This window comes from Gigantopelta aegis, chromosome 14 (assembly GCF_016097555.1).
Source record: "Gigantopelta aegis isolate Gae_Host chromosome 14, Gae_host_genome, whole genome shotgun sequence".
Lineage (NCBI taxonomy): Eukaryota > Metazoa > Mollusca > Gastropoda > Neomphalida > Peltospiridae > Gigantopelta > Gigantopelta aegis.
In genome coordinates this window covers 12,726,631-12,749,849 of record NC_054712.1, presented here as the reverse complement: position 1 = coordinate 12,749,849, position 23,219 = coordinate 12,726,631, and the positions used below count along the sequence as shown (strand labels likewise).

At 35.7% G+C, this 23,219-nt stretch overlaps 2 protein-coding genes across 2 annotated transcripts in view; one reads left to right on the top strand and one right to left on the bottom strand.

Annotated features, from left to right (window-relative positions):
- Positions 1–3,887: 3,887 nt before the first annotated feature.
- LOC121388471 (elongation factor G, mitochondrial-like) lies at positions 3,888–7,153 on the bottom strand. The gene has a single exon (XM_041519820.1). The coding sequence runs from the start codon at positions 7,137–7,139 to the stop codon at positions 4,902–4,904; it is 2,238 nt and encodes a 745-aa protein (XP_041375754.1). The 5' UTR covers positions 7,140–7,153; the 3' UTR covers positions 3,888–4,901.
- A 58-nt stretch (positions 7,154–7,211) lies between these two features.
- Positions 7,212–23,219, top strand: part of LOC121388913 (DDB1- and CUL4-associated factor 11-like) — a 29,271-nt gene continuing 13,263 nt past the window's right edge. Inside the window, exons 1-10 of the mRNA XM_041520451.1 lie at positions 7,212–7,343; positions 9,742–9,929; positions 13,885–13,973; positions 15,703–15,734; positions 17,582–17,677; positions 18,946–19,010; positions 19,822–19,922; positions 20,363–20,465; positions 21,396–21,439; positions 22,214–22,337. Of these exons, the coding sequence (XP_041376385.1) occupies positions 9,802–9,929; positions 13,885–13,973; positions 15,703–15,734; positions 17,582–17,677; positions 18,946–19,010; positions 19,822–19,922; positions 20,363–20,465; positions 21,396–21,439; positions 22,214–22,337 (782 nt within the window). The 5' untranslated portion in view covers positions 7,212–7,343; positions 9,742–9,801. The remainder of the gene's footprint in view (positions 7,344–9,741; positions 9,930–13,884; positions 13,974–15,702; positions 15,735–17,581; positions 17,678–18,945; positions 19,011–19,821; positions 19,923–20,362; positions 20,466–21,395; positions 21,440–22,213; positions 22,338–23,219) is intronic.

The following is a 23,219-nucleotide window of genomic DNA, read 5'->3' as shown; positions in this document are numbered from 1 at the left end:
GTGAATGTACATTATATTACTGTGTTTTTAATGGATTGTGTTTGTTAATCTTGCATGTGTTGCGACTACAAGAGGAGCCGATTCTGACAAAGTTGCCGAATATATTTACTGGATACCTTTCATTATTGATACGACATATGATGTGTATACAACTCGTATTGCTTTGGTTCATTTGATATGTTAGTTCAAATACAATACTAGTAACATATTCACAGGAAAATGTGCAATCACTCATTAGGTTTGTTTTCATTTCTAATTAGCTTCATTTAATGTGAATACGTTGTGGGTTTTTTAACAGTTTCAGTCATCATTTGTCACAAATTTATATTAGTCTCACATGAATGACTTGGCCCAACTACATGTATCTGTTCAAATAACAGCCATTTGATTTTTTATAAAAGAAAATATCATATTCGATTTAAATTTTAGTTTACAGTGCATGTAATATGAAGTTTATTACACGGATTTGGTCATTCTTGTGTATCGTTACAATACATGTATGCATTACCAAAATAATGAAGCATTTATTTTGGAACATGCACACTGAGAGTTGCATATATATACATCACAGTTTTACGGTGATTACTTTAAACAGGATGCTTTTGTGATGTAGGAATATGTTTACTATATTAAAGAAACATACTTTTTATAAACATTCGACTATATTTAATATTTCTGTTAAACTAGAAAGGAGAGCTACGTATATAATTGTTGTACTTGAACATGAATGTCAGGATATCATTATTTTTAATTATAAAACCATTGCGCAGTCTCTGACATTTGAAAGTTACAAATATTAATATTATAGTAAAAGTAATTGTCATTTTCATGCCCACAGTTTACAGGGTTCCTTTCAGTTAAATAAACTGAATTGCTCATAGCCTATTACAAATTCATTTACTTTTCTTTTTTTCTTTCTTTTTTTAAGTAATAATAACAATAAGCCCAAGCTGCGAGTCATTGCATGAAAGCTTACCCCTGACAAGATATTTAGCATTTTGAATAATGGGTGATGGAGTACAAAGTGAAACAGAAAGTACAAGGTGGATTGCTATAGATTTGTGTCGTTTTGATGTTACATATTATGTGTATATTGAAATACCGAAACCTCATCTTAGTTGCAGGTCAGCTTTATTGAATAAAGCAAAGATGTATTATTTATGGTTATGACGTGACAGACTTTTGATATATATTGTTCAAATGAATGAAACTCAAATATATTGTATATTAAATGTATATTTTGTCACTTTTACCTTCTTACTGCTAATCCTGTATTAAATTAGAAATGTTTTGTTTTTTTCTCTCAAAGAGTGTATTTATTAGGTAAAAGTGTGTGCGAGAAAGTGAATGTTTATTAAATACTGAAGAATTTAGAGTTGATAAAAATGTATGCTTCGCAAATAAAAATGTTCATAATTGTTAAACTGTTAACTAACCAATAAACATTATATTGGAAGCAGGAGCAGTAGGGGATGAAAGGGTGTGTGTGCTGGACTTCCCCCTTGTTTAAGAATCGCACAGGAATGCAAAACTCAAAAGTATTAATTTAAATTAGTATTTCCTGGGCTGGATGCTTCCGAAAGAAATGAAAAAAAAATTGCATTCTGAGAACTTTTATATGTAGACATAATTATGCCATAAAATGTTTCAAAGTATTTAATTCAAATTGATTATTAACTAATAGACTAGGTTTATTGAAACATTTCTTAATTCGGACAGTATGATTTTGCCAATGTCCAGATTAGTTATTTTCATACAATGAAAATCCGAGCAGTACAGTCTAAATTAGTTTTCCTGCAATATATAATAGGGGTTTTACTATGATTTTGGAGTTGTCTAATCCTTTCTTTCATCTGTGAGGTAATGACATTTGTTGCATTAAAAATATAATACAAGCCTAGATTAACCTGCAGTGTGGGTAAAACATTCTGGCTAACATTTAGCTAATGTTGAGTGATTGCTGTTTCTATGCAGCTGATGAATATCTTTAATAATGGATTGTAGAAAAAACATAGCAGTTTTTATTTAGGTTTGTGTGCATATCAATAAATGTGCCTATAGTCCCTTGACCTTATTTTATTTTGATTTCATTTGAAGTTACCAAAATCTGAAAGTATATTATACCATAAATACCATTTTGTTGCTTTACATAGTACTCCATGAGGACAGGGGAGGGTGATTACTGGTAAGGTTTTATTGGGGTTACAATGTTAAATGTACAATGTTAAAATGTCACGTTTGGTACATTTGCAGGTCTGCTTCATACACAAGAATAATTATAGGACTTGGGTGTGTGCAGCGCCCCTTCCCTCCCTAAATCCACTATAGCTCCAACAGCCCCCAACTATACACAGTACACCAGTTCTGCATATTCTACAGTATCAACATGTAAACATTATCACCAAGAATTTATTGGGATTTATATTACTTTTAATTAAACTGCAATTTTTTAAATTACATATATATTATTCTTGTGGTCCTTAAAGATAAAAAAATATATATCATGTATAAATGAAAATGGTTAATGTATCACTATGTTACGGATATACTTTATGTGCTCAGGTTATTGACGGACTTAGTGTCATGGATCAGTTTTGCTTAATCATTAAAAAATATTGTCATGTAGTATGTATTCAGCAGTCAATAAATACATCACAGAATTTCTGTTTGCTTTACGAGTAAGGTTGAAAGGTACTGTCATTTAATGCAATTGGTTAATTTATTTTTAAGGAAAAATGTGTTACATTTGTAATTAATGTAAATACGATTTCTTTTTTTTAAAGTGTTTTACTTGAAGAATCAATGAATTGGAGAATACCATACTTGTGACGAATGTGTGATATGTAATAAAATAAGTTGCTACATACATTTGTTAATTTGTGTTATTTTTCTTTTATATAACAGTTTTAAAGCTGGATACTTTTGTGACATATAAATAAATGCCTCCATGTTACCTGGGGAGGGGAGTTTGAAAGAAAAGTAGAAGAAAAGTTGTTGTTTTTTAACTACAACACTAAAGCACATTGATTTATTAATCATCGCCTATTGGATGTCAAACATCTGGTAATTTTGACGTAGTCTTAAGAGGGGAAACCTGCTACATTCTTGCTTGTACCATCCTACAGACAGGATAGCACATACCATGGTCTATGACAAACCAGTCTCACTCGCTGGAACGATAAAAAGGATTAGAAAGCAATCTCTGAATTAGATTTGTGAAAGGACAGATTTCTGCTAAATTTGCAGCCTGTACAGTGTATGTTTGAGACACAACCTGCTGCTGACACACAAGCTACTCTTGATAGAACAAGGCAACACCTTACATACCATACAGATTTGTTTTGTTTAACGATACCACTAGAGCACTGATTTATTAATCATCTACTATTGGATGTCAAACATTTGGTAATTTTGCTACATTTTTCCATTAGTAGCAAGGGATCTTTTATATGCACCATCCCAGAGTCAGGATAGCATATACCAAGACCGTTGGTATACCAGTCGTGATTCACTGGCTGGAACAAGAAATAGACCTATGGGCCCAGCAATAGAGGCAGATAGACCCTAGACCCCTAGACCGACCACTTTACCACTGGGCTACGTCCCCCACCCCCTAGTCTGACAGGAAACCCGCTACATTTATAGCAAGGGATCTTTTATATGCACCATCGCACAGACAGGATAGCACATACCACAGCATTTGATATACCAGTCTGGTGCACTAGCTGGGACAAGAAATAGCCCAGTGGGCCCCGACAGGGATCAATCCTAGACCGACAACTCATCTGGCGAATGTTTTACCACTGGGCTTCGTCCCACCTCCAGTATTTGAGCATGTCGTGTTGTTAAGACGACTGCTACATGTAGAACAAAATGTAGTTAAAACATTAATAGTACAAATATTTATACAGTTAAAACACAAATCTCATTAACAAGTAACACACTTTGTTAAATAAAAATTTTTTTTACATGCTTTATGTAATGTATATGTACTAGTATGTACACATGTATACAACCATCTATTAAATTATACATTAAAAATCCAATCAAGTTAAAGTTACAATTAGGGTCACAGGGCTGCAGAAAGTACCCACCTGCTCGCCAAATGGGAGTAAAAATTCTTACAGACTATTTAAAAAATGCAACTACCAGCCCGACGGTCTTGTCTTTTTTATTTTGTTCGACACGTGATGATGATCACTTCCCAAGTGTTACTACGGTAATATTGTTTTGTCAATATATCTATATATATCATTTGAAGTGAAGTCACTGTATATTACAATATTGGTAATAATATATTGTTCTATAGATTGGCAGACTAGTAGAAATTCTGGCGGGCTAGTAAATTTTAGTTGGTCTGGTCTGGCGGGCTGTTTAAATATTTTCCATTTCTGCACCCTGGGTCATCCATAAAGTGCAATTACAATGTAATTTACATGTACATAAATGAGTTATAAAGCTGAGGTTTTCTGTACCCTCGATCCCTCCCCAATGTATGTCCTGTCACTATGCCCCTGTATACAGGTGCATCGATCCTTCACACTGGATTGTACACTGCATACAAGTACCAGTCAATTTTTTTTGTAGATTTAACATGTATACCACACATAATTTAAGACTAAAACAAAATTTAAGTTTGCTGACAGTGTACATGTTAATGTATTAATTTAAAATTTCAGTCATTTTGTTAGCACACTCGACAAATAATTTTTAAAGACTTTGTAACTAACACAGGACCATATTTTAAAACTAGGATTGACCGTATTTGATAGACAACACTGGTACATAAATATGTGAATACCCCCATTTGACAAAAGTCTCTGTAGGTAATTGGTAACAACTAAAAACATAAATAACAATGCACTGTCTTGATAACCGTTGAAGTAATTTTGCTGATGTCATCAGTTTCGTTTCTTCTTTTTGTCCTGGCCTGCTCCCCTCGACTGTTCAAAGAGCTCAATCTGTTCTTCCTGAGTTTCTGGCAGGGCGGGACAGTATCGGCTGTACTCCATCGTAAACTCCCCTTTACCCTGAGTCAGCGACCGCAGTTCGGATGCGTAGCCAAACATCTCGTTAAGAGGAACCTCACAAAACACTGAAAAATAGCCCTCCACCGAATCCGTCCCAGTGATGATGGCGTGTCTCTTGGCCAAGCTTGCCATCACAGGACCCTGGAACTCGAGAGGTGCAGTAGCTTCCACGAGCATCACCGGCTCGAGAAGCATCCACTGGCCAGACTGGTAGAGTTCCTTAACGGCCAGCTCAGCAGCAGTCTGGAAGGCCAAGTCACTAGAGTCTACAGGATGGTGATTACCATCCATCAGGCGGAATCTAACACCAGCCACCTTATGGCCAGACAGTGCTCCTTTCTCACATGCTTTGCGAAAACCCTTCTCTATTGATGGAACATACTGTTTTGGGATGTTGGTTCCAGCGGTCTCATCTGAAAATTCAATCTTTGTGTTTTCTTCTGGTGGCAATGGCTCCATCACACCAATGATTCTGCCATACTGACCTTGACCTCCTGTCTGCTTTTTGTGGACATAGTCAAACTCGGCAGGTTCGACCATAGACTCTCTGAAAGCAACTTTAGGCTTGCCTAATACGCAAGGAGCATTGTATTCACGCTCCAGTCGCTGGGAATACACATCCAGGTGAAGTTCTCCCATACCAGATGCAATGGTCTGCTTGCTGTCATTGTCCCAGTGGATTCGGAAAGTAGGATCTTCCTTTGTGAATCTGGCAATTCCTTTCGAGAAATTATCAACATCTTGCTGCTTGGCTGGTTTGATCGACATGGATATAACTGGCTCTGCTATAAACATGGACTCCATCAACAGGTGCATGTTTCCCTTGGTGACAAAGGTGTCGCCACTAGCACAGTCGATGCCGAACAGAGCACAGATATCTCCCGCAAAGGCTTCGGTGATCTCCTCCATCTCATCCGCGTTCATTCTGACAAGTCTCGATAGTTTGGTCTTCTTCTGTGTCCTTGTATTAAAAATAGTGTCTCCTTTTTTTAACCCTCCCTGGTACACACGGATGTAAGTTAGCTGACCAAACCGGCCTGCTTCCAGTTTGAAAGCCAGGCCAATAAAAGGATTATCAGCTGTTCGGGTTGGATCCATCAAAACCTTGACAGCTTTATCGATCCCCTGTGAATTGTCAAGACAATAGTTTGCCACCTCTTTTGGATTAGGCATGAAGTCCACCACTGCATCCAGTAATAACTGAACCCCCTTGTTTTTTAATGCTGTACCCATCATTACAGGGATGAATGTTCTCTTTATGCAAGTCCTCCGCACTGCAGCTAGAATGTCGGCCTCTGTGGGCGTTTTCTCCTCTAGAAATATCTCACCAATGTGTTCATCCGCATTTGCAATATGTTCTATCATTTCCTGACGTCTTTCAGCTGCCTCGGCTCTCATTTCCTGGGGAATTTCATCTTCTATGATATTAATTCCCAGTGGTTCTTCAAAATATATAGCTTTTTGACGAATGAGATCAACAATGCCTTTCTGATTTGATTCAAGTCCAATAGGTAACTGAATGAATGCTGCATTATGACCCAGCTTTGACCTTAGTTGAGACAAAACCCGGTGTGGGTTGGAACCTTGTCTGTCGAGTTTGTTGATAAACGCGATAAACGGAACATCATACCTCTTCATTTGTCTGTTTACTGTGAAGGTCTGAGATTGGACACCTCCAACTGCACACAACACTAGCACAGCACCGTCCAGAACACGCAATGCCCGTTCAACCTCTACTGTAAAATCCACGTGACCCGGGGTGTCAATGATGTTAATGTTTATGTCTTTCCAGTGAACGTACGTTGCTGCCGACTGGATCGTAATTCCCCTCTGTCGTTCCAGTTCCATGAAGTCCATTTTTGCGCCCACTTGATCTTTACCTTTCACTTCATGCATCTCGTGTAGACGACCGGAGTAGAAGAGCAAACGTTCTGTCAAAGTAGTCTTTCCAGAATCGATGTGAGCGGATATGCCAATGTTCCGTATTTTTGTGACATCTTTTTCTACTTCTCCTACTTTTCTCACAGAATAGCATGCTGCTAGTATCGTTCTTGATGGCTTTATCTGACGTAAAAGCAACAAACGAGAACATGCACATGGTCTCAACATGATTGCGACCCTCATTCCAAACGGAAGTCACGTTCACTGGCGAAAGAGCGACTAAAGAGGAGATAAGTAGATCTGAAATTTGGGTTATCGTCTTGTTTTGACATTTTGGAAAGACTGAGAGTCTACAAAACCATCTTTTCTGGACCGTGTCCTTCGTTTTTCATTTAATTGTTAATTTTCCCTAGGAAGCCCAGTCTGTTGTAGGTAACGGAAATAAACACTTATTTAATAATTCACCAGTTAAAGACTTATACGTTAGCCTGTTTGGTTTTGTACATGCTGTTCACAAGACCATGACCAAAAAATATAATAAAACTACTGGCATTGGAACACTATGTTTCTATAAGGGAGGAAGGGTTTGTAATTTGGGGTATATCAATAGATATTAGTTTTTACAGCACGAGTGTGTAAAGGGCGTGTCAGTTTTGTGGCAGTAAAATGTTGGGATGTGGAATGTGTCAAGTCATGCAAACCCAGATTCAGAAGATATATTGAAAAAAAAAGGAAATTTGCTTGGAGGGGGTGGGGGGTGGGGGTGGGGTGGGTGGAGGTGTTCGACCCTGAATCACCAATCTTAAATTATAATTAAAATGGCAAACTAGTAGGACTGATACAATGTGAAGTTGGGGTGGAGAGTGTCACTTCTTCAATTCCGTCTACCATCGATGTCCCAAACTGCGTTCACCTAATGACAAAAACACAAATACGATATAAAATTTACGGAAATATTATTCTACATTTTCCAGCTACGATACGTGAAACAAAATAAGATTGCAATCAATTAACGTAAAAAAATCAACAATGTGGATGTAAAACAAATCCATTCTAGTAAACAAAAGTGAAACACCCTCCGGTAAACAGGAAAGAGTGCGACGTTTTTAACTGTGTTCAGGCTCCTGCATTTGCAAAAAGTATCGTAATTAACAGGCATGTGCGGTTCATCATTTTTCATTTTTAAGGCCACTACATGAAAAAATATGTTTCTTAACTATGCACAGTTGACGAACACTTAGTTTAATATTTTTTTTAAAGGAAAAATTCAATTTGTCAAGCTTTCTGGTCCCGTCCGCGTTAACACAATTTATACACTCAAAATTATTTACAATTATTATGAATGGATTATGAATACTACCGGGTATTCACTACAATAGAGGCACAAAAATGTAGCATACCTTTTGCAGATCGAATGTAATAATTGAAAACAAATTCTAACAACAAGGGTCTTAAAAATCGTAAAAATTAAATGCTTTGGCCATGTTGATCTGGCACGTGTGAGGTCATCTGACATACACCGAATGTTAATTCATCTTTCTCCATATTAAGTCAATTTCTACGAGTCATGTGGACCCGATATTAGTAATGTTAAGGAATAAACAAAAACGACTTAGTAAAATTAATGGTTTTTGGGGTTTGTAAAGTTTTGTATTTAGATACTTACTTTTCTGAACTTTATTGTTGATAAAAAATTTCCTGAACTGTGAAGAAAAACCTCATAAATGAACGACATGCCGATGACAACAAATCGGATGTTGATTGCGCGAACTGTTCACGAGAAAACAAAATGAACGGAATTTGAAGCATAACACAGTTAGGGATGTTGACGATATACAATGAATAAAACTAAAAAGGATCTAATAAAATTCTCCACTGTCATTTCTATCACCTCAGGTAAAAAATGGAACCATGTGAACAATTGTGTAAATTTCAATTAATATAAAATAATAATTTCCCGTGTATTAAAAAATTTACTTTTGACTGTATGATGCTCTGGTCTAAAAAAAAAAGTCCTCAGTACTTGTCTTCCAACTACATGCAGCCTACTACAACTGCCTTACACCTAGCAAGCACAAACTCTTTTAACACTGTAATGTGACATATTGTGATGATTGGGAGGGGGGGGGGGGGGGGGGGGGTATTTTTATTTATTTTACCCAGTAAGATTTTGGTGAGATTCTCTTGAATTTAGCAAAGATCTGGGTTGACAGATTTGCCTGAGGTCAGTTCAGTGCATATGTGCATCTCTGAAATTCACAGTGGCAATCAGTAATGCAGCCACACAAAAAACTGTTGCAAAAAATGTGAAATTATCTGATATGACATTTTTATCAGCATCATCAGGTATTTACTTTATTATTTTGTATACTAAATTGTTGTTGCACAATGATCTGAATTTCAAGGGCTGAATCTGTCATTCTAACTAGGTTTTTATTACATGTGAATTAATGAAAATGCTAATATCAGCTTTAAAATGTTCACCAATTTGTGGGCTTACCTTTAATTTGTTATATACATGTTGACAGTTATAAAAAGTACTCAAATGTTATGTGGAACTAGGGTAGTGATAGACTCTACCCATTATCTCTGAAATGAGCAGCTTAACCTTGAATTTTTTTTAATTTACTTTACGGGTGAGGGGGTAGTATTTATATCTGTGGTGTTTATGTTGAATGAAAAGCAGCAGGGAGGAATTTTAACCACATATGTTACTATTGTTGTCTATGAGATTTGATTTGGTGTTGTACATCCTCTAACAGCTTTCTACATTCAAAGATAGTGAACTTCCTGATCATTAATAATAATTTTCATCTGATGTCAATGACAGGAACCCAGTTCTCACTGATGAAGCTGAAGCAATGAGAGTGAAGAATGGTAATTTCTCTTGATGGGTTCTAACCACTCCCGGCGGAGGAGAATGTCAAGCAATGAAAACCACGACGGCAGTGACTCGAGTAACCGTGATGATGACGGAGACCAAGATCTGCCTTCAATACTAGCGTATCTTATCAGAAGGTTTGTACAAGATCTGCCTTCAATACTAGCGTATCTTATCAGAAGGTTTGTACAAGATCTGCATTCAATACTAGCGTATCTTATCAGAAGGTTTGTACAAGATCTGCATTCAATACTAGCGTATCTTATCAGAAGGTTTGTACAAGATCTGTCTTCAATACTAGCGTATCTTATCAGAAGGTTTGTACAAGATCTGTCTTCAATACTAGCGTATCTTATCAGAAGGTTTGTACAAGATCTGTCTTCAATACTAGCATATCTTATCAGAAGGTTTGTAGTAATAGACTCCATCATATGTGGTCATGTGGGATAGAAAGAGTGCACCCTCGGTGGTGTAAATTTCGACCCAGGATGAGGCTTTATGAGTTCCAGGGTCGAAATTTCCACCACCGAGGATGTACTTATTCTATCCCATATGACTAGATATGATGGAGTGTTTTTCTCCACTCCATTCGATAAATACACTATTGTTTTACTCGAACAAAGAAAGATGGCTGAAAAAGTAACTTCCTTATTTGACTGTTTTATTATAAATAAACCACACAATAATATTATCATATTATGTTTCATGTGTTGATTATAATGTAACACTACAAATTAACAAGATAGCTTTTATAATGAAGGTTTTAATAACAGAATATTGATCTAAAACTAACCAACTTGCATTAATATGAAGTCATATATTACCAAGGACTTCATAGCCTATACAAGACAGATTTATTCCGTATGGGCTGACGTCATGGAATGGGTCTGTCTTGCATAGCTAGGGATAGGAGAAAAATCTGCCTTCAATACCAGCGTATCTAATCAGAATGTTTGTACAAAATCTGCTTTCAATTCTAGCATATGTTATTAGGTTTATACAAAATAGGTCTTCAGTACTAGTGTATCTTATCAGAAGGTTTGTATAAAATCTGTCTTCAGTTCTACCGTATCTTATCACAATGTTTGTACAAAATCTGCCTTCAATACTAGTGTATCTTGTCAGACGTTTTGTACCACTCATTAAAGGTGTGAATGTAATGTAGTTCAGGGGTTAGAGAGCTCGGAATGTAGTCATAGGACCAATCTCTGCCATATTGAGGTGTGATGAATTTTAGGATCATTTGCCTTCAGTAAATCCAGTGTGTTATTTCCTGTTCTAGTTATAGAGCTCCACAACTCCAGTGGTGGGAAAGAAAAAACTTAAAAAAAAAAAAAAAGTATGCATTTTTATTTACAGTTATACATTTTTGGCATTGGACTGCACAAATAATGAGATAGGAAACCCACTGCTGCAACTCCATTGGCTACTCTTTTCAATTAGAATCACATACTCTTTTATATGCACCATCCCACAGGCAAGATAGGACATACCACAGCCTTTGGTACACCAGTGTGTTGTTTGTGTGTGCGCACATATTACACTGACATGGTTTTTGTACACTATGAAACAAATGTCAGCTTGTATATGTAGTGAACTTTCTACACACAATAAGCCAGGTTTGTAACCATGTTGTACTAGCTAATTAAGCCACAAACTTACAAAGCCATGCTTTGCTATGACAGTGAATGAAGACTACACATGTATCTCTAAGCACAAATGTGTGAAGATGACTAGGCATATTTTTATAAAAAGTGTCAAGTCACATTTATTTATCTTTATTTACATACAGATAATTCTTTAGTCTACATTTGTTTGGTCTCTCGCATTCACTATAATCTGAAAGTGCTACAGTTGCAAACATATTTTCTGTTTTGAAATACATACAGTAGATTTATTTTTGTTATAATTTTAAAAGTTTCTTTCTAGACTCAAGCTGTTGAGAGTTTTTATATCTGTCAACTTAACTCGAGCTTTTCAGAATATTTATATCTGTCAAATTATGTTGATGATTATGTCATATTTAGTTGCTGCAAAAGTGACCATTTAAAAAATTGCCGTAGGCAGGCTCAAAATTTCCATCGGTGGGCCGTGTCATCAGGGCTCAAAACGCCCTGTGGCCAGGTTGCCAAATGCAACCAAAGCTCTGTTTGGGCAACTTAAATATTGAAAAATAATGGTGTCAGTCACCCAAATAATATTATTTGGGCGATCTTCTTTCTATAATATATGAGCTACTATTAATAATTGTATAACATGTCGGCTTACCATAATTTGCCAACATTTATTTATATTATAGACAATGATGTAGACCAAATGCAGTCATTCTGATCCAGTTCGTAACCATTTGGAACATCTCGGCCGAATACGTGATCAAATCCTAACATTCCCTAATGCCATCTTAGTTTTTGTTACATGCTTTGTGGTGTTCTGATTTCTGTTTTGTTTTTGGTTTTTTAAATCTCGTTTTAATTGGGGGTTTTAATTGGCCAGTTAATTTGGTGTCTATTGAATTTACTAATGCAATGAATTGTTACCATTTTCGGAGTAAAATCATGATCATGATGTCCTCTGCCGGGTGGAATTATTTTCTTAAATGCACAGCAAGAAGCAACGGAAAAAAGCAAGCATGCCACGGAATTTTAATTTGTTTTTCAGTTCTGTCTGTCGCAAATGAAGTTAGGTTCTATCAGGATAAGACAAACCTTACCCACACTTCATTTGTATCTATTTCGTACAAATACTTATATTAAACACTGGACACATGAACAACAGTTACACTTCGCTAAAACGTGAATAACAGTTATGTAGCTCAGTTAGTTTTTTGTATTATACGTGAGCTATCCCTGGGAGATGAGTCATGCCATGCAATTTTCCGTTGATGATGTAAAAATGTTTTAGTAAGTTCAGATATTTTGTAAAATATGTACAAGATAAGTAAATAATTTGCTCAAGCCAGTGTTTTCTTTTAATTTTTCATTTCATTATCATATATGTTGGTATCTTTGCTATCTAGAAGCACATTCCATATGCTTACTTAAATATTTCGCTTAAAACCTGAAATATGAATATTTCGTGTTTGGGCTACCTAAAGTAAGTTTGGGCCACTGAAAATGAAATTTTAGTGGCCCAGATATTTGTTTTTGGGCCACCATATATTTTGGCAAGTTTCGAGCCCTGCGTGTCATATACAGCAATTTTTAAAAGAAATGTCGTGGTTGACAAATTCTTAAGTTCGAACCCTGTGTTTATAAAAAAAAAACTATAATGTGTGTCCTGTGATTGTGGCATGTATTTCATCTTGTAGAGCCAGTGTAATGACTACACTTATGAAAGAAATGTATTTTAATTATTACTAGAATCTTACAATATCAACTGGTGTCTTTATATGCAGTGTGTTTCTGGTCATTGTGTTGTTTGTAATAGTACATACAGTATTTTACCTACCAACAGTTTCGTACATATGGAATTACGAAATAATATATATATTAAGAAATATGAAGTCTGAGCATTAGAAACAGAACAGCTTCTATAGTTTGTCCCATCCACGTACAAATATGTTTTTTGTAACTAATTTCAGTTTGGTTTGATATAAGAAGAAAAGTAAAAGTGTTTTGAAAATAATATTTTTTTTTTTACAAATTTATGTGCAATTTAGAAAACAGTTGGCTCAGAATGAAAAAAGATGTTCCCTATCATATGGAAAGGACTATAGGATGATGAAAACCTTGTTTAATATATATGCACTGATAGTCTAAACCAAATGATGTATTTAATGTGAAAGTTTGTTTAATATATATTCACCGATAGTCTAAACCAAATAATGTATTTAATGTCAAAGTTTGTTTAATATATATGCACTGATAATCTAAACCAAATTAGTCACGAAAATCCAAACAATGACAGCCTGTGGGAAGCACAAATAAAAGATCCCTTGCTGCTAATCGGAAAGAGTAGCCCATGTAGTGGCGACAGCGGGTTTCCTCTCAAAATCTGTTTGGTCCTTAACCATATGTCTGACGCCATATAACCGTAAATAAAATGTGTTGAGTGCATCGTTAAATAAAACATTTCTTTCAATCTGTTTTCCAGTGGTCAGATACGAATCTTCTCATCTGATGACCCACCGGACGATGACGACTCTGATGCTGAATTCTGTGGCCCATCGAGACCTCCACTTGGTAGTACATCCAATTACATCATTTATCACTTCACTTAATACAGGATTTGTCCTGAAGGGGTCAAGCTATTGTTTACCAAATCAACAAATGCAAATTAAAGTTGCATTTGTCAGATATATTTCTTTACTAATTTGCTCGCTTGATGTGCAGTTGGATGTGCAGTCTAGGATCGATCCCCATCAGTGGGCCCACTGGGCAATTTCTCGTTCCAGTCAGTGCATCATTACTGGTATATCAAAGGCTGTGGTATGTGCTATCCTGCCTGTGAGATGATAAATATAAAAGATCCCTTGCTACTAATGGAAAAATGTAGTGGGATTCCTCTCTAAAACTAAATGTCAGAATTAATCCAGTAGCCGATGATTAATTAATCAATGTGCTCTAGTGGTTTCATTAAACAAAACAAACTTTAACTTTTAATTTGCTCAGAAAGCTAATTCAAACATCATAACACAATTTGGTTGGTTTGAATACTTTTTATTTTGTCAACCCTTTGCTACGTCTCCTGTTCTGAAGAGCCAATGGTTACCCAATAGATGGATGTCAGCCAGAACAGTGAGGAATCGTCTGAAATTTGTGGGATTGAAGGCCAGAAGGGTCATCAAGCGTCCCTTTCTTGCTGATCATCATGAGAGACGCCGTTTAGCATGGTGTTTGGCATGGAGAGGTTGGAATCTGAGGTCCTGGCGAAGAGTCCATTGGTCCGACGAAAGCCAGTTCCTGCTCCATGTCACAGATGGCCGATTGAGAGTTTGGAGGCATAAAAATGCTGCCTACACACCCAGGAACATACGACCTACGACCCCGTGTGGTGGAGGTTCAGTAATGGTTTGGGGTTGCCTGTCACATGATTGTAAGCTGGATCTTGTCACCATCCAAGGCAACGTCAATGGTGATTGGTATATTCGTAACGTACTGCAACCAGTTGTTGTTCCGCATTTTGACAACCATCCACTCGCCACCAGACCTCTGTACATGGATGACAACGCTAAGCCACATCGTTCCCGAGCAGTAACAGCTTTACTCCAAACTGAAGCTGTGACGACCCTTCCCTGGCCGGCCATGAGTCCTGACCTAAACCCGCTAGAGCATGCTTGGGACATCTTGGAGCGTAGAGTACAGGCACTGACCCCACCTGTACAGACTCTGGCACAATTAGAGGCAGCTCTTCATCGAGAATGGCAGCAGTTGCCCATGCAGCAGATCAGATGACTTACTGGAGGGATGAGACGAAGGGTGGAAGCTGTCATCCGGGCACGTGGTGGGTTTACCCGCTATTGATGGTTTGTGTCATGAATGTCATATGTAGACTTCAAATGACATTTTTCATCATCAATCATGATGTTGACTTGTGTTTCTGACTCTGCACCTTCATACTTATTGTGCCTCAGTTTTTGGGTCAAATACAGCATATTGGAATGCTTCTCAGAATCATGATTAAAATTTCAAAACTGGATACACTTGTTATGTTTTCTTATTCTCAAAGATGTATTCTTGCAAAATACATTTGTTTTTCCGAGGTTATGTTATCAGGCTTTCAACGCCAAACCTCGTAAGACAAGTCATTCTGAAAAATACAGGGGCTGCTTAACTTGTTTCTTTGTGTATATATGTATTTCTCAGTGGAACATTATTAATTTGATTACTTTGTGACTAGATTAAACCAGAGACCAGACAGAATGCACACATGGTTCTCATGTTTGTATGGCTTTTCATATTTCTGTTTTAGTTGACCCAAATCCAGATACGAGTAACATAACAGTAAGTATGATAAGTGTTACATTCATATGATATTTATATTCATATCTAATATATATAACAAGCACAGTATCAATTTGATATGTTACAAATATTGTACATGTAAGTGTTTTAATAAGCTGTGTGGGCTTGGGATAACTTATCCAAATCCAGATACGAGTAACATCACAGTAAGTATGATAAGTGTTACATTCATATGATATTTATATTCATATCTAATATATATAACAAGCACAGTATCAATTTGATATGTTACAAATATTGTACATGTAAGTGTTTTAATAAGCTGTGTGGGCTTGGGATAACTTATCCAAATCCAGATATGAGTAACATCACAGTAAGTATGATAAGTATTACATTCATATGATATTTATAATATTTCTTATCTAATATATGTAACAATAAGAGTATCGATTTAATTAATATGTTACAAATATTGTAAATGTTTTAATAAGTCATGTAGACCTGGGATAGCTTATCCAAAACCAGATATGAGTAACATAACAGTAAGTATGATAAGTGTTATGTTCATATAATATTTATATTCTTAACTAATATAGGTAACAATCAGACTATTGGTTTAATATGTTACAAATATTGTACATATAAGTGTTTTAATAAGCTGTGTGGGCTTGGGATACCTTATCCAAATCCAGATATGAGTAACATCACAGTAAGTATGATAAGTATTACATTCATATGATATTTATAATATTTCTTATCTAATATATATAACAATCAGAGTATCAGTTTAATTAATATGTTACAAATATTGTAAATGTTTTAATAAGTCATGTAGGCCTGGGATAGCTTATCCAAACCTAGATACAAGTAACATAACAGTAAGTATGATAAGTGTTAATTCAATTACAGGAAATGTGAGAGCTACACGGAAACATGTAAATGCACTATTCCATTTCATCTAAAAACAAAAACAAACAAAAAAAAAACAAAAAAAAAGTAGTATCGCACGATCGCAAGTAGTATTCACGCGTAGTACATTCCCGTGACTGGATTTCGTCAGCTTCACTGTGATTGGCCAGTCCAGGATATGCTATTTGAAAGCCTTTGTTTGACTTGGGAAGAAAGAAGGTGAGCAGTAAGCCCCTCTCACATCCCTGCAATTAGTATTTATATTCTTATCTAATGTATGTAACAATCAAGAGTATCAGTTTTACGTTATGAATTTAGTAAATGTTTTAATACATGTATACCCTATAGGCCTGTGATATCTCTTGTGTTACCCAGCTACCTGTGAAATCCAGCCACTTTTAGATATGCAGTTTTGTTACTGAGATGTTGCCCCCAAGCGTACAAAACAGTAATATGATGATTTAACTTATTCACCAGTTACATAAATTTAATTGACGTGGCTGAGCAATTGGATATGTTGGTAAAAAGTGGCTTTCATTTACCAAAGATTTTGAAATATTGTTTGCTGATTTATTAAATGTTTTTCCTTCCTTCAATAGCCAGTGAATAATTTCATGATATTTTCATAGTCTCTCTGTTTCTTATTGATTTATCAGGCACGGTGGAAGCAAGTAGACATTAGGGGGCTGACTGAGATCAAAGGCGCAAAGTAAAGTTTCTAGGGGATTCGGGGGGTATGCTCCCCGTAAAAGTTTGAAAACTAGATGTCCTGATATGCAATTTCCTGCATTCTACAAGTAAAATGTATCTCTGTCTTAAGATTTACTACCAATAATATTTTTGATTCAGAATTTTTGCCCCACCGTGCCTGTCTATAACTTGACAAAGATAGATTTTTATTATAAAACTAGATCCTATTCATTATTCAAAATCCATCTAGCTAAAGATTTACAATATTTTAAAATGTCTATTTTAAGGAGAATGACATCAGTCAGTTAGTCATGATTCAGTCAGGAAGAAGTCCCAAGAGTTCCCGACTCAACATTCCCACAATTACACATATGATTAATCAGGTAAACATTTATACTTGTCAGGTAAACATGGACAAACATTTGCACATTGTTAATCGGGTAAACATTTATACTCGTCAGGTAAACATGGACAAACATTTACACACGATTAATCAGGTAAACATTTATACTTGTCAGGTAAACATGGACAAACATTACACATGATTAATCAGGTAAACATTTATACTTGTAAGGTAAACATGGACAAACATTTACACACGATTAATCAGGTAAACATTTATACTCATCATGTAAACATGGACACATTTACACACGATTAATCAGGTAAACATTTATACTCGTCAGGTAAACATTTACAAACATGATTAATCAGGTAAACATTTATACTTGTCAGGTAAACATGGACAAACATTTACACATGATTAATCAGGTAAACATACTCGTCAGGTAAACATGGATAAACATTTACACACAAATTAATCAGGTAAACATTTATACTCATCAAGTAAACATGGACAAACATTTACACACGATTAATCAGGTAAACATTTATACTCATCAGGCAAACACGGATAAACATTTACATATGATTAATCAGGTAAACAAATTAAACAAAAATGCCAGAATTGGGATAACAACATTTATTCATATTAGCATGACTACGAAACAGCTGTATAGAGTTGCAAACAAATTTCTACGCATTTATCCATGCATTACAACTGATATTGTGAGTAGAATTGTGGAAATACACGGTGAAATGGTTTGAGGCCATCTCATTTTGCCCGAATGTCACATTCCTTTTTTGACTGAATTTTAAGATTTGCTCCAGCATTGGGAGAGTAGTTGCCCCTCTCCCCCACTCCATCTCATACGTTTATGAAGATATCTGTTTTTATCCTATAATTTACCCATGATTTCCATGTCATAAACCCATGTGATAATTTAATGTATTAACCCGGTTGATAATGGTATACAAATTTGCAAGGTCTGTAGGTAAGGTGTCACAACCTAATTTGTGCTGATCGTGATGACATCATATTACCGATGGAAGCGACTTTAGTACTGTGATTTACTAAAAATTTAATTAAAATGTTATTTTATATCTGTTATAGGATAAATAGAATTAACTACTCAGTTTTTTTAATATGTAAAATATCAACCTCGTCTAGTTATTAAGTATTCGTCTTGGCAGAGCCTCGACCAATACCGATAAACATAGACTCAGTTGATATTTCCCATATTAAAAAATACTTGTGATGAATCCTCTGCATATGATACGTAATGTATGTAAATATTTAATATATTTTCAGAGAGAAATTGGTTTCAACAAACAGCAGCACTTTACACATGGTGATCGATGTTTGATAAATTCTAAGTATGTCGCAGTTTGATATGGTACACTAACAATGACGATGTATATGTATCTCATTGGTGGGATTCTTGCCTTATGTATACTTGGTTGTAGGATTGATTCTCCTTGGTGGATCAGTCAGTCTATTTCCTATTACAAAGTAGTGTTTAACAACTAGTATTTCATCGGTTATGGTATATCCTTTCATGTTTGTGGGAAATGTGCTTTTAAAAGAACTCTTGCTCCTGAATGGAATATTACACTATGTTTCAATAAAAATAAAAAAGTATGGAGAATGCCTAGTAAGTGTATAACTTGTGCCTAATCCATTTGTTCTTCTTAAAAAGCAATAAAATATGTTTCAAACAATCAATGGAATATTTCCCATTAAAATCAGTGTTTTAAGAATTTGTATATCATGATCTGTGGTATGTGCTATCCTGTCTGTAAGAAATGTGCCTGTAGAAGAATCCTTGCTGCTATGATACCTATGATAGCCACTGATTAAAGGTGTGGTGGCAGTGGGTTTCTTCTCTATCTATCAAGTGTCACAATGACACCATGTTAGTCATCAACTGGTTTTACCTTTTAAAAATGCTAACTTAAAGATGTTGAATAGAATTTACTGTTACATTTGGCTCCATTGCTACAACTGGTAATGGACATTTTGGCGCAAATTATGATATGATGCATCACTTATTAAATATTTCTGCAGTCTATTTATTCACTGCTGGCAAGATTATTTAGCAGGAATATTTTTCTGTGCATAATGGATGATTATACAATAAAATGGTCCAGTGTGTTATGTTTTATCACGTGTGTATTACTATTTCAGGTTCCTGCCAAACCGGATGACCAAAATGGCGTCCTATCATCAGAAGGCTTTCTGTGGCACTTACTCGTTACAAGGAGATATCTTCCTCACTGCTTCCCAAGGTAAATTAGAGTAGAAACCTGATGAGGTTAAGCTCATATTAAAACATAAAACAAGAAAGAGCATTCTAGCAAACTCATTTGTTGGTGATCAGATATCAGGTCAGGTCATAGGTTTTTAAGTGCATATTCAGAACAAGCTGTTGTAGCGCACGCCTGTCATGGGCGCAGGTGTCAACGTTTGCCAGCTCCTCCGTCAGATGTCAATGTAACACCTGTTTAAATGCAGCCTGATGTTCATTGTTGATATTAGCACTTATTCTTCCCCAGCACTCTTTTTCATTAAATTCTGTATCTGGTAATGACTTGCCTAAATAAAATTTAATGCTATCTCATCTAGTATTCAGTGCATTCGAAAAGATTGAACAAGTTGACGTCACTTGAATCCTGTTTAGTACTGTTTTATTTGTATTACATAATAATATTATTTTTACCTTTTTTAGATCAGTATATAAGGATATACGATACGACCAACGAGCAATTCCGCTTGTTTAAAGTAATACGAGCCCGTGATGTTGGTTGGAGTGTACTGGACACTGCATTTAGGTTCGTGTCACTGTTTATTTTCACATGTGTATGTTCATTTGTTTGTGTATTTTTATGTGTTCATGGGGGCGGAAGTAGCCCAGTGGTAAAGCACTTGTTTGTTACACGGTCAGTCAAGGATCAATCCCCGCCAGTGCACCACGACTGGTATATCAAAGGCAGTGGTATTTGCTGTCCTGTCTGTGGGATGGTGCATATGAAAGATCCCTTGCTACTAATGAAAAAAATGTAGCAGGTTTCCTCTAAGACTATATGTCAAAATTACCAAATGTTTGACATCATCCATGTCATTAAACACAACAAACTTTATGTGTGCATGTATGTGCATATGCATGATTTAACCAAAATCCCACTAATTAGCAATTTGGCCTAAATTGTTCATAGAATCTGTAACTAAATTTGAAATCTCATTTGGTGAATGATGGCTTAAACCATGTTTTATATATATAAAGTGTTAATGTTAAAGTTTGTGTGTTCACGTTAATTTCTGATGGCCTTTTATGTGGTTTTGTGGTGAAATGTTGTTCTCACCTCTCAGTTTTTAGCAAACTACATAGTACCTGTAGTTTAAGGTTTTGGAATGTTTGTAAGATTCACAGAAGGCACGTCTTAGTCAGTAGTGAGCGAAGTGTATTAATATATTAAGAAAAAAAGATAAAATGCTTGAGTAGGAGGCCACACACACACACACATGCCTGCGCTGTATAGTTCTTTGTAATTTTAAGCTACTGTTTATTAAAAATCAAAATTTTACCAGCCAGGCCAAATGTTTACTACTTACTGCCTGCCTATTCTAATAGTTTAAAGTTTGTTTTGCTTAATGACACCACTAGAGCAGATTGGTTAATTCTAATGGTGGTCTTAATGTAACAAGTTAATTCTTCATTTAAGCAAGCATATACTTGTAACTTTTTCTTTTCTTCTTTTCAGTCCTGATGGCAACTTTCTGATTTATTCCAGTTGGTCGGACTGCAGTAAGTATTAAAAAGGAATTAGGTATTACATATGCAGCGTTTCTGTCAGAAAGAAATTGTTGGGTATGGCGCTATGAAATTTAATATTTACAATGTGTGTGCTGAATGCAACTACAGTCGATAGAATCTTCCCCCAGAAAGAAAAGGGTTAGGTTTAGGGTTAGAGTTTAAAAAAATCATATAGTGATGATAAGAGTTATTAATTTTGTCCAAAGGTCTACTTAAAAAAATATATATCTGCAAACAAATTTGGTTGTGGTGCCATATTCATTTTACCCTCAGGCAGAAACCCTGATTTGTTAGCTTTGGGCAGAATTGACAATCTAAAAAGGGCTTAATTGTTGTTTTTTTCTCTTTTTTTTTTTCTTCCATACACCGTTTGCATATGGCATGTTGATTGTGTATTTCAGTTCACCTATGCAACACATTGATGGTGTATTTCAGTTCACTTATTCAACATGTTGATTGTTTTTTTCAGTTCACCTTTTCAATATGTTGATTGTGTATTTCAGTTCACCTGTGCAACATGTTGATTGTGTATTTCAGTTCACCTATGCAACATGTTGATTGTGCATTTCAGTTCACCTATTCAACGTTGTTTATTTCAGTTCACCCGTGCAACATGTTGATTGTATTTCAGTTCACCTATTCAACATGTTGGTTGTTTATTTCAGTTCACCTATGCAACATGTTATTGTGTAATTCAGTTCACCTATGCAACATGTTGATTGTGTATTTCAGTTCACCTATGCAGCATGTTATTGTGTATTTCAGTTCACCTATGCAACATCTACGGAGAACACGACATCCACGAAGCTCTCCATCTTCTCCCTGGAGAACACAGTTTCTGTATATTCTCTCTCATGTTCTCATCGGACAACCAAGAAATCATGGGCGGGTGAGATAAAATATTTAGAAATCGTGGGTGGGTGAGATAAAATATTTAGAAATCATGGGCGGGTGAGATAAAATATTTAAAAATCATGGGCGGGTGAGATAAAATATCTAAATATCATGGGCGGGTGAAATAAAATATTTAGAAATCGTGAAATGGTGAGATAAAATATTTAGAAATCATGAACGGGTGAGATAGAATATTTAGAAATCTTGTGTGGATGTTTCAAATAGTTAGAAGCCAATGTATTATATAACTAATTCATACTTCTTCGCATAGAAGATATTAATCATTAAAGGAGCACTTACGATTACCGTAAGGTTGCTTTGTGGCACGGCTATAAAGTTTACTTGTGCCAGCCGTAAAAATCATCTTAGGTCACTACAATTAACTTAGATGATTCTTTCATGGAACGGGGCCCTTGTTAGCAACAACTTCTGGTGAAGTTATGGAATGCTATCAATAATTCCATTTAGCAATTAATAAATTGTAAGCTTAGTTTTGTTGTGTGGTATACACTATGGGCTGTTTTAAACATGTCTACTACATATATTTTCAATGCTTAAATACCTGTGTTTAAGAAAAACAGGCTTTGTAAATCAACCTTATATACATATATGTTTTATCACCAACCATAAAAGGTGATCTTAGCGCTGAGATTGCCATAAGTGCATAGCTACCTTATACTCTAAGGTGATCTTAGCGTTGAGATCGCCTAAGTGCATAGCTACCTTATACACTAAGGTGATCTTAGCGCTGAGATCGCCGTAAGTGCATAGCTACCTTATACACTAAGGTGATCTTAGTGCTGAGATCACTTCATAGGTACTTCCTGGTGATCTCGGGTGGGACGTAGCCCAGTGGTAAAGCGCTCGCTTGATGCAC

Coding starts and splice junctions, on each gene's coding strand:
- LOC121388471 (XM_041519820.1), bottom strand. CDS start 7,139: ATGTTGAGACCATGTGCATGTTCTCGTTTGTTGCTTTTACGTCAGATA.